The 14,655-nt window shown below is 42.5% G+C and overlaps 1 protein-coding gene and 1 non-coding gene across 2 annotated transcripts in view; both read right to left on the bottom strand.

The window, feature by feature from the left end:
- Positions 1–369: 369 nt before the first annotated feature.
- LOC131913912 (U6 spliceosomal RNA) lies at positions 370–472 on the bottom strand. Its single transcript, XR_009379985.1, has one exon. It is a non-coding gene; the product is annotated as a U6 spliceosomal RNA (small nuclear RNA).
- Positions 473–11,109: 10,637 nt separating this feature from the next.
- Positions 11,110–14,655, bottom strand: part of LOC131912919 (conserved oligomeric Golgi complex subunit 6-like) — a 49,233-nt gene continuing 45,687 nt past the window's right edge. The window contains 1 exon segment of the mRNA XM_059265216.1: positions 11,110–12,244. Within this exon segment, the coding sequence (XP_059121199.1) occupies positions 12,097–12,244 (148 nt within the window). The 3' untranslated portion in view covers positions 11,110–12,096.

Genomic DNA, 14,655 nt, shown 5'->3' with positions numbered 1-14,655 from the left:
CAGAAAGTAAACAAAACTTACAAGGCTGAAGAAGTTCCTGAAACAAGATTCACAAGGCTTTTTCCTGAGGTTATACAAGCAGTAACCAATTATCAAGGCCCTGGGTTAAGGGGGAGTTCAACAGTGTGACCAATAAATGTTAGATACTTAAAAAAAAAGATTTAACGTATTTTATTTTTTGTATATGAATGTTTTGCCTAGATGGATGGATGTGTATTGTGTATGTAGTGCCAGCAAGGCCAGAAGAGGGTCACACATCTCCCAGAACTGGAGTTACAGATGGTTGTGAGTCATCATGTGAGTGCTGAGAATCAAACCTGGGTCCTCTGCAAGAGCAACCAGTGTTCTAAATTGCTGAGCTATCCTCCCACAAGTACAGGATGCGTCATGAGTCCGCCTGTCGTCCTGTGCAGCGGCCATGTTAGTCTTCTCTGTATCATTTCAGTTCTATGAGCTGTCCAAATAAATGAGCACTGCAGACTTCATTTCAATCAATTTATTTTTTATTAAAATAATAAAATATTGTAGAATGGGAATCTATGATAGAAGCTTACTATTTACAGTTGTCACAGCCAAGAGTTCTCAGATTAAGGTGTTGGCAGATTAAAGGCCTTGAGGGCTATTCTATTCTCACTACTACTCAAAAGGTGAAGGAGTGAGGAAGCTCCTTTTAGAAGGGCATTAATCTTCTTCAAGAGATACCCATCTTATGGAATCACCTGCAGAAGGTTCCCCTCTCCACCCAGTCACCTTCAGGGTTCAGTTTCTGCATATAAATGGGGGTGAGGGACGAATACATAAGGCATTAGAATACTGCATTCAAATACTTCCCTCCACTCACAGCTCTGGACCTAACACCTAGTGACTGGGCATTATTTGTGTCTGTCACTGTGGCAGACTGTTTGGCATGCACAGATTATTTAATTCCCCCAAAAAACCTGTCCCACCTTACTACAGTCGGTGATCACCCCACTTTACAGCAGAGGAAACTGATGTCTTGAGAGACTAACTTTCCCGGGGCCCCAGAGCCAACAGACAGAATTCAAATTAGAACAGATAACACAATCACTACCTATGCCGGGTAAAGAACACCATGAGGCCCTGGAAAATTGCAAACGATACTGCCCAGAGATTAAAAGCACTTGCTAATCAGCTCACAACCATCTATAAGTCTAGTTCCAGGGGATCCAGTGCCCTCTCCTGGCCTCTGCAGGCATCAGGCATGCATGTGGTGTACTTATATATAAGCAGGCATTTAAACACCCATACCTATAAAATAAAAATAAATCTTTTATTTTTTGCAGTTACTATTGAGACTTAGCTGCAAAGTTAGATGGGTGTATCAGGAGCTTCCTCTTCCTGCCCCCACCCCAGGCATGGATGCCTACATAAGTACAAAGGAAAACCACAGTTCCAGGTGCATGGCTATGATTAACCAGGCCTGTTTTTCTGGCCCCTCCGAACCAAAGGACTACCTGGGGCTCTGGAGCCTGGACAAATAATCCTGGCAGCACAGCCAAGCAGATGAAGAAGATGTAGGCCACCCACACAGCAATCAAGAGTTCCTTTGGGCAGGCCAGGAAATTACCATTGTCCCTGCTCTGTATCTGCGCTAAGCCACTAACCGAGCCCCAGCAGGGGCAGCATCAGTATCAGTGTGCAACCAGGCCCTGGGCCCAGTGGGCCAGCAAACCCCACCGACAGGTCAACACCCACATGTTCCAGCTGCAGCAACGCCAGAGAGTGCACAATCGCACACAGGAGAGTTAAAACATAATTACCTCATGAAATTGGGCCGCTAAATCTCACTGGCCCTGAGTGTGAAGAAGACAGATACATGGGCGAAAGTGCGAGATGAACTGGAGGGATCTGGGAGTGCCTGGCAGGGTCACCTGGGTGGCCAGAGACTCTGGATCCTCTTGGGCAGTGTGTGAAACCCAGATCTCAGCTTCTACAGAAAGGTCTGCATTTGGGGAACCTTAGCTCTTGTTTAGGGGACACTTGCCCTATCTTTGTTACTTCCAGTCTGCCCACGCATGGCTACCTGAACCAGCTGTGACACATGACAGTCACTTCCCTGGTGGAACTCAGAACTGGAATCAGGGAGATCTAAGGACCAGAGGGCGGCTACTCCTGCAGAACTATGGTTGCCCCCACAAGTGACAGTCTCCCTTTCTCCACTGGAAGTTTGCACAGGACCCGGGCTTTGTTGGGGTGCAGTCCAGCATCACCCTTTACACAGACAATTCTATACTCAACCCCAGAAATCGCCATTGCTCCTGCTAGGAGCTCTCCAGAGAGGAAAGTCTCGGTTGCTCATCTCTTTTGGAAGGCTTTGAAATAAATCATGATTCTGACGTGCTCCCGGAGCGCTCATTGCCTTACGAGGCACGAGTGGCTATGCCTCACCTTGTGGTCGGCTCTCTAGCTGGAGAACAGTCTGACAATTAGCACAGCTTAGTCAGGAAGGAGCAAAGTTAGCTCGTGTCTCAGAGCCCTCGCACGTTAAGGGTGTCAAGACTAATGAGTTATTTTCCTTTCCATATTAGAAAACAGATAAACGTTAACCAACTGGTGTCATTGAGTGTCAGCAACATGACTCAAAACATGTAGAATGTTTATTGTAGGCACTGCTTAGGCAAGGGGATGGAGAAAGAAAAAAATCGAAAAGGCGAGAAAGAGGAGGGAGCCTACCCCAGCTCCACGCACAGCACCCTGCTTGTGGTCCATCGCCCTGATAATCAGGAAACACCTAGTCCAAGGGGAGGGTTAATTGCTCACTCCAGGTCCACTAGCTTTCTTGACATCTCTACTGTATGCCTCTGACTTCACAGGCAGCTTTTGCTTTCAGGGACAGATCTGTTTCTGTGCATGATTAAAGGCTGCTGGTTCCTTGGGTAAGTTCAGAAGTGCAGAAGATGATGAGAAGCATTCTAATTACAAGCGATTCAGCCTGGCACACAGAACTCTCCACCTGTCCAAGTCCCAGACTTCTGACCCTCTCCAAGATGGCCATCTGCTTCTGCAGCAGCAGCATGGGGAGGAGCTACCCATGCAAGTTCCCACAGAGAGAGAGAAATCTGGGCCAAATGCTTAGTGCTAACAAGGTCTTAGTTCTGTTGAGATACTCAGTGGCTCTGGTTTCGGAGCAGGGGAAAATGGGGTAGTGTGAGGGAGCTGACAGAACCCGATTTCAGTCCATCTTGCTGGAATGTGGGAGTTACAAAGGCTACTCTTGTTCCCCGCAGGTTTTCTGGTGCAGGCCAGGGTGGGCTGGCTGTTACAGTCCTCTGAAAGGATCTAACTGGGTTCCTGTGTTGGCTTTCCTTGAGTGGCAGGCCACCCCAGAAGCCTCTGAAAGGAGGCCCTGAAATGTTAAAAAGTGAGTTGGCAATCCCTTCCTTCCAGGCTGCCAGGCCAGAGAAGAGGTGGGGGCATTGTTGCTGGAGGCACAGAAAAGGGGGAGTACAATGTCTGCTTGGTATCATGAGTCAACTGGTAAAGTGCCCCCAGTGGTGACCCCACAGGTCAAAGGTCAGGCAAAGGGCGAGAAGATGGGCAAGGAGGGCAAGGTGGTGCACCGGTCTGGAAGGCAGACGTGGCCTAGCCAGGCTGCCACAGCTATCAGGGATCCTAGGTGCCCCCTCTGGTGAGGGCAAGGGTTGGCTATTTCATCCTGTAACAGAACCTTGGCGGCAGTAACTTGACATTTGAGTCTCCATGGCATGGCACCTGGCTAATGGCTCACGGGTACGTGCTCAGCAGAGAGTAACTCCTTCATCAGACTTGGGAACTATGTGTACTCAGCAGCGAAGCTGTGAAGTTTGGGTTCTGCTCACTCCTCTGCTAACCACTCAAGTTCTATGAAAGTTTCTCTGAGGCTACTGGGTATGGATGAAATTCAGTTTTACGGTAAGCTTGGGCTCAGGATTAGAGATGGGTTTAGAACAAGCACGATATCCATCACACGAGAAAAGTGCTTCCCTATTTGTTAAAAAAACAAAGTCAAAACCAAAAAAAAAAGACAAACAAAAAACCAAAAACCAAGAAAAGAAGAAGAAGAAGAAGAAGAAGAAGAAGAAGAAGAAGAAGAAGAAGAAGAAGAAGAAAAGAAAAGAAATAAAAAAACAACCCACATAGAAGGAGACTGGCACACCCAGTTATAACTGGGATTCGTATTTTTCCTTAAAAAAACAAAAACAGAAAACAGAACAAATCTTCCCCTGGGAGCTGAAAGCAGTGTGGCACACATACAGTACCTTCTCATTAACATGAGGGAGAACCACAGCTTTAAGATGAAGCCATTCAGTGAACGGAAGAAAGAGTAGCTCATCTCCCGCGCATACGGCACCAGGAACCTTTAGAGATTAGAGCATGAAACCCCAACAGAGCTGGTGGAATCCAAGTCCCCACCCATGGAGGGAAGGAAGGAGAAACACCCCGTGTGCCTGGAACCCCAACACACTGTGAGGACCTGGCTCGATTTACCAGCGGATGAAAGCAGCTGGTGCTGCCAGCTGCTCACTGAGCCGTGACTGGCCTCGCTGGCAAGTGCGCCGTGGAAGAGCTGTGGACTTGGAGGAGTGAGAGACACGGCAGGGGCATGACAAAGGACACTCGGCCTCGCTCACCAGTCTTTGTAAGCAGATGTCATCGCCATACTCCCTTGTTGAAAGCATTAACAGCAAAAATGCAAACAATGTATTTCCAAGTGGATCACACTGCAGAGAAATACATCAGTCAAATTCGAATATCTAGAAATAGACTAAAGCATATAAAGCAAACAAGAAGAGACTGAAAACATAAATCATAATTGCTATGAAAGCTTATAGCTCAGATTAAACACCAGAAAGGCTACAGAGGATTACAGATTGCATGAACGGATGAATGAAACTATCATTATTAACATGTGGAGCACTTCACAGAGTAACTACAGGAAAGACTTCATTCCTCACTCTAAAGAGGACAATTTACTAGACTATATTATATTATAGGCTGGAATACAAAGTAAGCATAAAAATGTCAAAGGACTGAAATACATGATGCATTTTTGATGCAAAGGAATAAAAAGATCACTGAGAAATATTTTTTTGTAAATATACATAAAAAAGCATAAAAGGTCACTATGGAAATTAGAAGATACTTGAAGTGAAATCAACCGATGGTGGGGAGCTCAGCCCCAAGAGATGCATCTGCACCACAGCTCCCACATCACAATTACAACTGCATCACAGCTCCTGCATCACAATTACATCTGCATCACAGTTCCTACATCACAGATGCATCTGCATCACGGCTCCTGCATCACAATTACATCTGCATCACAGCTCCCACATCACAATTACATCTTCATCACAGCTCCTGCATCAAAGACACATCTGCATCACAGCTCCTGCATCACAGCCCCCACATCACAATTACAACTGCATCACAGCTCCTGCATCACAATTACATCTGCATCACAGCTCCTGCTTCACAGACACAACTGCATCACAGCTCCTGCATCACAATTACATCTGCATCACAGCTCCTGCTTCACAGATGCATCTGCATCACAGCTCCTGCGTCACAATTACATCTGCATCACAGCTCCTGCTTCACAATTACATCTGCATCACAGCTCCTGCTTCAGTCGCATCTGCATCACAGCTCCTGCTTCACAGACACATCTGCACCACAGCTCCTGAATCACAGACGCATCTGCATCACAGCTCCTGCATCACAGACGCATCTGCACCACAGCTGCTGCATCAAGCACACATCTGCATCACAGCTCTAGCATCTATGGCTCAGGGAACATCTCAGAAGATGGGGTGGAAAGACTGTAAGAGCCAGACTACCAGGAAATCTGCTGTGAAATGGTCTCTCCTAAAAATGGCTCCGTGAGCAAGACTAGAACAACAGCAGTATTAATGGACATGCTAGTGTGATGCTGGGAGGAGTTCCCATCCCTAGACCAAGATGTACAGGAATTAAGGACCTCAGGGAGAAGGGAAACCAGCCTCTCCCCAGGAAGAGCCTCCTTATTGGTTATCCAGTGCAACGGTCAGCCTTGAAACCAGACACATACAAACACAGAAACGGACTTGTATATTCTTGTGCACACACATACACACGCAACAATAATAATCAAAGAAAAAGAGGCTACCAACTTGAGTGGGGAGGATGTGGGAAGGGCTTGAGAGAGGGTAGCTGAGAAGACAGGCATAGGGAGAAAATGGAGGGGAAGTGGTATAATTCCATTTTAGTTAAAATATATTTTTAAATTAAAAAGTAAATGGAATAAAAAAGATAATGAAGACATAACATATACAGATCTATATATGTAGGTAAATTTAGAAGGAATTATAGATTAACATGTCAAATGTTATATATAAATGAAAATATCACTGCAGGACAATGTTTAGATATCAATTATATAGTTCCATTTCACCAAGGTAGGAAAAAAAAGACCAAATAAAATACAAAGTAGAAAGAAGGAACTAATGAAGAGAGAGCAAAAATAAAGGAAATAAACAAAAGGACAATAAAGAAAATCAAACATTTAAGATCATTCTTTGGAAATGGTGAGCTCAAAATAAGAGAGTCTCCAGAATCCATCACCAGGTAACAGGATGATGAGCAGAGCACCACGACATTAAGTCCGGGAATGGAGTCACATCTAGATTGAAATTTACCAAAGCAGACATAAAAAGAAATGAAGCCTTGATAATCTAAATCAGATCTAAAAGATAACAGTATATAAACTGCAACTTCCAATAATATAAACTATAAATAGAAAACCCAATTAAGAGAAAACAATGTCCGTTAGAAAGGGGCCTGGAAGAAACACGGCCAACGTGCACAAATTAATTCCATTTCACTGTAGAGCAGCACAAAAATTTAAAAAGTAATATTTTTGTATATCCATACTAAAGAACTGTAGCATAAAAATACAAAGTTATAGTTATCCTCGTAGGGGAGAGTTATCAAAAGCTGTTTGGAAGACAGTAACCCCTCCCCCATTAGAAAATACTAATATACTAGGATTTTGATGATCAGAAATAAATTAATTCATAATACATAAGTACATGATTCATACTAATACATAAGTAAATTACTTTCCTGGTGGCAGAACATTTATATAAATTTCATCTTTTATATAAATGTATGTAACATTTATATAAAATATAAAATCTCTGAAAATTTTAGACTAGCTCAGATTCAGTTTTTAAATATACAATTCTAAACACTTTGCCAGAAAATTATATATCCCCTGAAGTGAGCAAATGTTTCACATGAATACTTTTGATCCTATCTAAAATTTCCTCCAGTTCAGCTCATGTTTATAAGCTTAGTATTATGACGAGTTTTTAGTTATTTTCACTGCAAATGTTTTTATTTTAGTATTCACTGGCATCAATGTTAGCTGGATTTGATAGATTGGCATGCTGTTATTAATGCAATTCTTAGGCTAGTTTCTCAGCTGACATGTTAATTTTATATTTGGACCTATATTATAACATCTATTTTCAAAAGTAATTTGAGTATAAAAGTATTTTCATAAATATATGACTGATAATCATACCTAAATATAATTATGACCCCCCAAATGACCATATGTAGGGTTGGCTATACTCATCAACAGCATATTTAACTTAAAAAAAAAATGGCCTGCTGGGTGGCAGTGGCGCACACCTTTAATCCCAGCACTTGGGGGGCAGAGGCAGGCGGATCTCTGTGAGTTCGAGGCCAGCCTGGGCTAGAGAGTGAGGACCAGGAAAGCCTTCAAAGCTACACAGAGAAACTCTGTCTCAAAAAACCAAAATAAATAAATAAATAAATAAATAAATAAATAAATAAATAAAATAATAATAATAATAAAAAGGCCTGAGGAGGCGGCTCACTTGTTAAAAGTACTTCTGAAGGAAGCATGAGGAGTTGAATTTGGATCCCATCATTCCTGTAAAAAGCCAGGTCCAGTGGCACGTGCCTGTAATCCTATCGCTGGAGTGGAGTTAGGAGGATCCTGGAGTCTTGCTGGCCAGCCAGCCAAGCTGTACTAGTGAGCTCCAAGCTGTGAGAGACCCTGCTACAAACTAAAATGGAGAGCAACAGAGGATGACGCCTGATGTTCACCTCTAGCTTTGGCGGTGAACATACCTGCACCCCTTCCCACACACAAGAAAAACAACCTGCTGCAAGAACTCAGTATTACTGACTCTCCGTCCCATTCTGAATTCAATCCACATGTTTAGAAGAGATAAAGCTTTACGTAGACAAACATTCCTAACTTGGACAATTACCATCACTCCACTGACAGCTCTCAGGAAAACATGCCTTACCTTCTGCTTTCAAAATAGCTTGCCAGGTGGTGGTGTTTCTAAATCTCAAAATCAATTAAGATCTCAATATTTGAATTTAAGATGTGCAAACTGGCATGTTACAGTTTCACTTTCTACAATTCTTTATCAAAAGTTTCAATTTACAAGTGGTAAATTCAAAGAGTAAAACACAGTGGTTTGACGGTATATTCAATATTACGAAGCCATCACCACTAACTCCGGAGTATTTCTACCTCCCTCCAAAGGGGCCTGTCAGCAGTCAGCTCCCATTGCCTTGTCCCTCAGTCCCTGTAAGCTGTTACTGTGCTTCTCGTTTCCACATGGGCTTCTCCCTCACACTTCATACATGTCCCACTTCATAGTCAAGCTAGACGGAGCCTTTTATGCTGGCGTCTTTCAATCAAGACTCGTCCACACTGTAGCACGTATCCAAACTTCACTTTTTTTTAAAAGGGTGAATGACATTGTTTGATGAACTTTTGGATTCTCTCCACTGTGGGTGGTTATAAATACTGCCATAAATATTTCTATAAAAGTTGTATATTAATCCCAGCACTTGGGAGGCAGAGGCAGGCCTCTGTGAGTTCAAGGCTGGCCTGGACTACAGACCGAGTTCCAGAACAGCCAGGGCTGTTACACGGAGAAACCCTGTCTCCAAAAGTCAAAACAGCAACAAAAAATTCTGTGTAGATGTGGTTTTCTAATTCTCTTGGCATAGTGAATTGATAAGTCATATAGTGATCCCATTTAATTTTTTAAAAAGCCATCAAGTTATTTTCCACACCCATTTTATGCTCTTACCAGCATGAATGACATTTCAACTTCTTCATTCTCACACTAATTTACTGCCCTTTAAAAATCATTACTGTAATAGTTACCCTGGTATGTGTGAAACAGCGTCTCTTTGTGGCCTCAGCTTGCATTTCCCTAGTGACTACCAACATGGAAGTCTATCCAAGCAAGGGCTTGCTGGCCATTTCTGTACCTTGTTTTCATGGGCCTATTAGTCATTTTTTTGTATCTTCTTTGGTGAAATGCTTATGCAGACTGTACATATAAATAAAAACTCAGTCATATTGGAGTTGTACATTATATTCTCAAGTGTAATCAGCACCATAGGCCTTGTCAAATACTTTGCAAAGGGTTTTCTCCATTGTTTCCTCTCCTCCTCTACCTCCACCTCCAAGGATTTTTCTCTGTAACAGCCCTGGCTGTCCTGGAACTCGCTCTGTAGACCAGGCTGGCCTCAAACTCACAGAGATCCTCCTGCCTCTGCCTCCTGAGTGCTAGGATTAAGAGCCATGCCTGGCTTTTCATTTTCTTTAAAAAAATTATATTAATTCTTTGAGAATTTCATACAATGTGTTTTGATCCTATTTATTCCCCTCTCCTAGCTCCTCCCAGGCCCACCTCCACACCAACCCAATTTCATGTTCTCTCAGACCCCTTGAGTTGTGTTGTGTTGGCCAACTAATCTCGGGAGTGGGCTATGTCCTGGAGTGTGGGACACATACCAGAGGTCACACCATTAAAGAAAACTGACTCTTCTGCTCAAAAGCTAGCAGTTTATCAGCTAAAGGCTAAGTGTCCACCTCCCCGTCTATGCTGGGATTTTATGACTTGATTACAAGCCTTGCCCTTGAACACACATTTAAAAACATTTGATAAAGTCTATCCCCCTACCCATTGGGTATCATTAAAAAGAAATTCTTAATTAAGAGAGAGTGTGAGTGTGTGTCTTGCTTAATGCAATAGCACAAAGATTTATAACAAGTTTTGTCTATAAAAGTTTTGGTTCTTACATTTCAGTCTTCCATCTACTTTGAGTTCATTTTTAATATGATTTGAGATGAGTTGGATTTACAGTTGTTCTAGCCATTTGTGAAATGATCTATTGAAGAGTCTTGGCAGCCTTATTATTACTATTATTTGTAAACGTTAACTGTGTCTATACACAGGTTTACTTATGAACTCTAAATTCCATTTTAACCACAGTCCTGGTGCATAATAGTTAACATTTAAGTTTTCTGCTTTATGATTGTGGGAAAGTTATAAGCATTCAGTATAACTCACACTTCTAATTTTGAATTTGACCTCCTTGTGGGCTTCTGACATTCTGTGCCTGTCAATGTTGGACAGGAGCAGCAAGCCAAGCCAGCCCATAATCACCAGCACACGTTCCTGATGCTCTACACTGATGCTGTGTGGTTAAGTTCTGCTGCTCATATGGTTAGGTGGATGGAATATATTTCCAACTGGGCACTGTCATCTTACTCTGGGCTTATCAGGATGGAACCCCATAGTAGAGCCCATCCTGGTAGCAGTACCACATTGTTCTGAGTACTGTTGTACTGTCGTTGGTTTAAAGTTTTGGCTATTCACAGTCTTGTATGTGTCTATATAAATATTAGGAGCAGTCTGTCCTTTTCTGAAAGAAAAAAGAAGGCAGACGGAATTTTCATAGAGATTGCACTGATCTGGCCACTGGGGAGTACTGCCACCTTGAATCTCCAGTTCTGCCCACATAGCACACATTCCCATGCACCAAGCCATCTTTAATTAGGTTATAGTTATGCAAATCAATACAGTCCAAAATACAAAGCCTGGCATCAGCAGACTTGAGTGTTGTATTTATGCTGGCCTTCATAACGTTCCATTTCAACATGCTTCTCAGCTTAATACTGTACCACATCCTACCTGGACCTGGCTTCCCTCTGCTGTACTTCCTCCTGCTCAGTATTTTCCCAAAACACATCTGTGAGAAGTATAAAAAATACTACAAAGATTGTTGCTCCAGAAATAGTTTAATACATATTAAGAAAACCAGATAACAAGAAAAAATATATTTTCTCTTAGCAAACAAAATGCTAAGTGCGTCAATCTTTTTTTCACAGTAGAAATAAATTATGCACAACGTAAGTAAGTACCTGCCTTGTATTATGCTGTTCTGATAAAAATATGCCACATATATTCATTGAAAAAACCAACAAGACAGATTGACATCACAATCGATAACATGTAGTTACTTTTGCTCTGAACAATCCTTATTAGTGTGAACACAAAACAGTTTGGGGGTGGCTAGATTAGGTGCATACTATGTGGTGAATACCCACCCTGAAACACAAGGCTTTCCACGGGCAGGCTGAGGCTGCCTGCATAGGAAGCCGACTGAAGGGTCTCTCCCCCTCTTCTCCAACCTTTCAGCTGAGTGTATATTTAAACACACACACAAATGTCTGCAAGGAACGAGGCTGCAGGTACGAAAATAAGCAGAAAGGAGACGACAGCCTCAACTTTGCTTTCTTCTAACAAACCCTTTGACACTTATCTGGGGGACAGAGACATGGGCTAGGTTCGAGAAGCTATTCATCACAAGGAAAGCAGTGAAGTCGTCCACAAAGGGACATTGATTACCAACAACTGCAGTTTAGATGTCACATGGTACTAACTTAGACCTCGTTGTACTTAATCCTGAAATCTTCCATTTGACTTTTTGCCTCCATTTATAATCCCAAATCAGTGGGACCTTTAAGCTGCTATGCACAGGCAGCTAATGAACAAGAGAACATTGCTACCAAGAGAAGAGACACAGCAGTACAGACTCAAGTCAATATTGATTTATCTCCATATTAGCTGAGAATGAAAGAAATTGACCTACGATCTCATACAAGGAAAACTCTAATCCTCAAACTTCAAAATAAAGACTCAGATTAAAAACCCAAACCACCCTTTGTTTCCAGGCACCAATAATCTGCAAATGCCATCAAGATCATCAGGAGAGCAGTGTCTTCACTTGCTCAGGTGTCCTGTGTAGGATGCTCTCTGGATCTTTGTATGCGTTGACTGGATTCATCACAGCTGCATGAACTTCCTCATAGGCTCTGCAGACCAGCTCAGTAGACTGCTTTACAATCTGCTCCCTACAGATGAGCAAACAAAACCAGAACATGACATAACCCCAAGCACTGAAGCTCACACATATGAATGATGCTGAATGATATGCTTCATCTCCATGCTGACCAGTTCCTACTAGTGGGGATGAGTAATTACTGTTTACTAAAGTCCTCCTCATTAATATGTAGCCTCCAAAAGCCAGGGGCTGCGTTTCATGCACTGCTTGGTCATTAGGACTAAGACAGTGCCTCACATATAAATATTCCTTGACTTAGGGCAGGCTTACATCCTAATGAAACAAGGTAAAACCATGGGAGGAGAGAAATGCATTTAACATCCTTACCTACCAAACACTGCAACCCAGAATACTTTAAATGTGTTCAGAACATTTAACCTTAGTTAGAGTTGGGTCAAATCATCTGATAAAGGCAGTAAGAAATTATTTTAGTTGTCATACATGTTTATGCAATGAAGCTGCCAATAACAGACAATACTCTTTAAGCTGTCTTTCTGGGATCTATGTTCTTCTTGATAATAATGCCCACAAGAATACGTTTGTAAGACTATCTACAGACACAAGGCTGTGATTTATAGGTACAGTATGTGGATGGAAGCAGGAGAGAAGTCCATACCAAGATGTTAGGTCAACAGTACCTGGTTCAGATCTACCTTTAGTGAGTTAAAGGAACTTGCCAATTTTTCAAATTGCTAAAGATCTGTAATTTGCAATTGCAAAATAAGAGTAAAGGGAGAGAAGACATGCTGGTAAATGCTCTGCACACAGTGCAGTGACGCTGACTACTTTCTACTGGGAAGGAGGAGGAGGAGGGCTGACGGTTGACGGAGAGCAAATACGGCTCAGCAGTTCAGAAGACTTGTTCTGCCATGAGGAGGACTAGAATTCGGACCTCAGCATCCATGTAAACTGCCTAGAACCCCAACCCCAAGAATACCGGGACAAGAAGACTTTGGGGACTGATGGCTCCAAGGTTCACCATGAACATGTAAGCTCCAGGTTCAGGGAGAGACCATGCCTCAAAGGAATAAGCAGAGAGTGACAGAAGAAGGACTCCACTCACACTCACACCCAGATGTGCACACACACAGATCCTAAAACACAAGGAACTGGCTGGGAATCCACTTAGTCACATGAGGTTCATATGGTCTACTGTCTAGTGACTTTTCCTATATCTAACCGAGCTTCACAACAAGTACCAAAATAATGTCAACATTATTTTTCATAAGTGAAACAGCCCAAACCCATTATGGGACGGTATTTAACAACTGTTACATATACATTTGAAAACCATGTTTTGTTTTGTTTTTCCCCGCTTTGTTTTGTTCTGTTATGCAACAAGACAGAAGTGAGCTTTAGAAACAGTTTCTAGCTCATCACTCAGAGCGGGATGATGATGGATGTTAGGCTGGACACAATACTTATTACCCAAACTTCATACTTCATAATTTGCTGCAATCTGATTACAACATAAAGAATATATAGAATAAGGACTATGCTGCCACACAAAAGGTTTCAAATCAGAGTAAGGCACAAGACTGTATATTAAACATTACTTTTAAAATGCTAAATAATTGGCAAAAGTAGCATACTAAAAAATCCTATGTAGTAATTTAATTTTTGTTTTCAAGTCATTATAAAAAAATAGTGAAATTGAGTTATAATTCAGGCTATGTTTCTAAGCTAAACTGGCTTACAAATGTCAATAATTAACAACAGAGCTGAAAAACCACTAAAGGTCTTCAAAGGAGAAAACCAGAACAAAGCCGAAACACAGATAACTAAACAAAACCAGGCCGAGAGACCTCGTGAATGGTTTCTGTGGTATGATTTTCCTAAGGATAAGGAGATTCTAAGCAGTGTTGGTACGTGACAGCACAGGTCTTTCCCGTGCTGCTCGGGAGTTTGAGAAGCTGCTGAGACAGGGAAGGAAGGAAGGAAGGAAGGAAGGAAGGAAGGAAGGAAGGAAAACTGAGCATGCACTGGGGGAGGTAGAGTGGAGGTGGAGGGTGAACACAAGAGCCTGGAAGTGGCCCGAGAGAGGAGGGGAGAAAGGAGTTTCCTTCTCCCTGCCAGCTCAGCCACAGCCAGGAGCGCTAGAAGTGGGGCCCCTGCAGTGAGCCCACGGCCAACCCTCATTCAGAAACAAGAACTCGGACAGTGTGGGACGTGGAGTCACCACCAAGTCCACACACTCACTCTCACTAAATGTTTCCGGTGAATTCTACATGGAGTGGTGGAGAAAAACAATACTCTGAAGGAATTCCGAAGGGTGGAACTCAAGTTAAGGTGTGTCGCTCACTACAGGTACCTTGACTTTTTTATATGTCCTCTACAAAGTACTGATTAGATGAATCTTTGTAGACCACCTTCAGCATTTAGACTGTACTATTCAATTGACAGATGAGAGCATTTTAATGA

Source organism: Peromyscus eremicus, chromosome 6 (genome assembly GCF_949786415.1).
Source record: "Peromyscus eremicus chromosome 6, PerEre_H2_v1, whole genome shotgun sequence".
Lineage (NCBI taxonomy): Eukaryota > Metazoa > Chordata > Mammalia > Rodentia > Cricetidae > Peromyscus > Peromyscus eremicus.
Note: the sequence above shows the minus strand (reverse complement) of the source record. Positions and strands in the feature narration are given on the sequence as shown.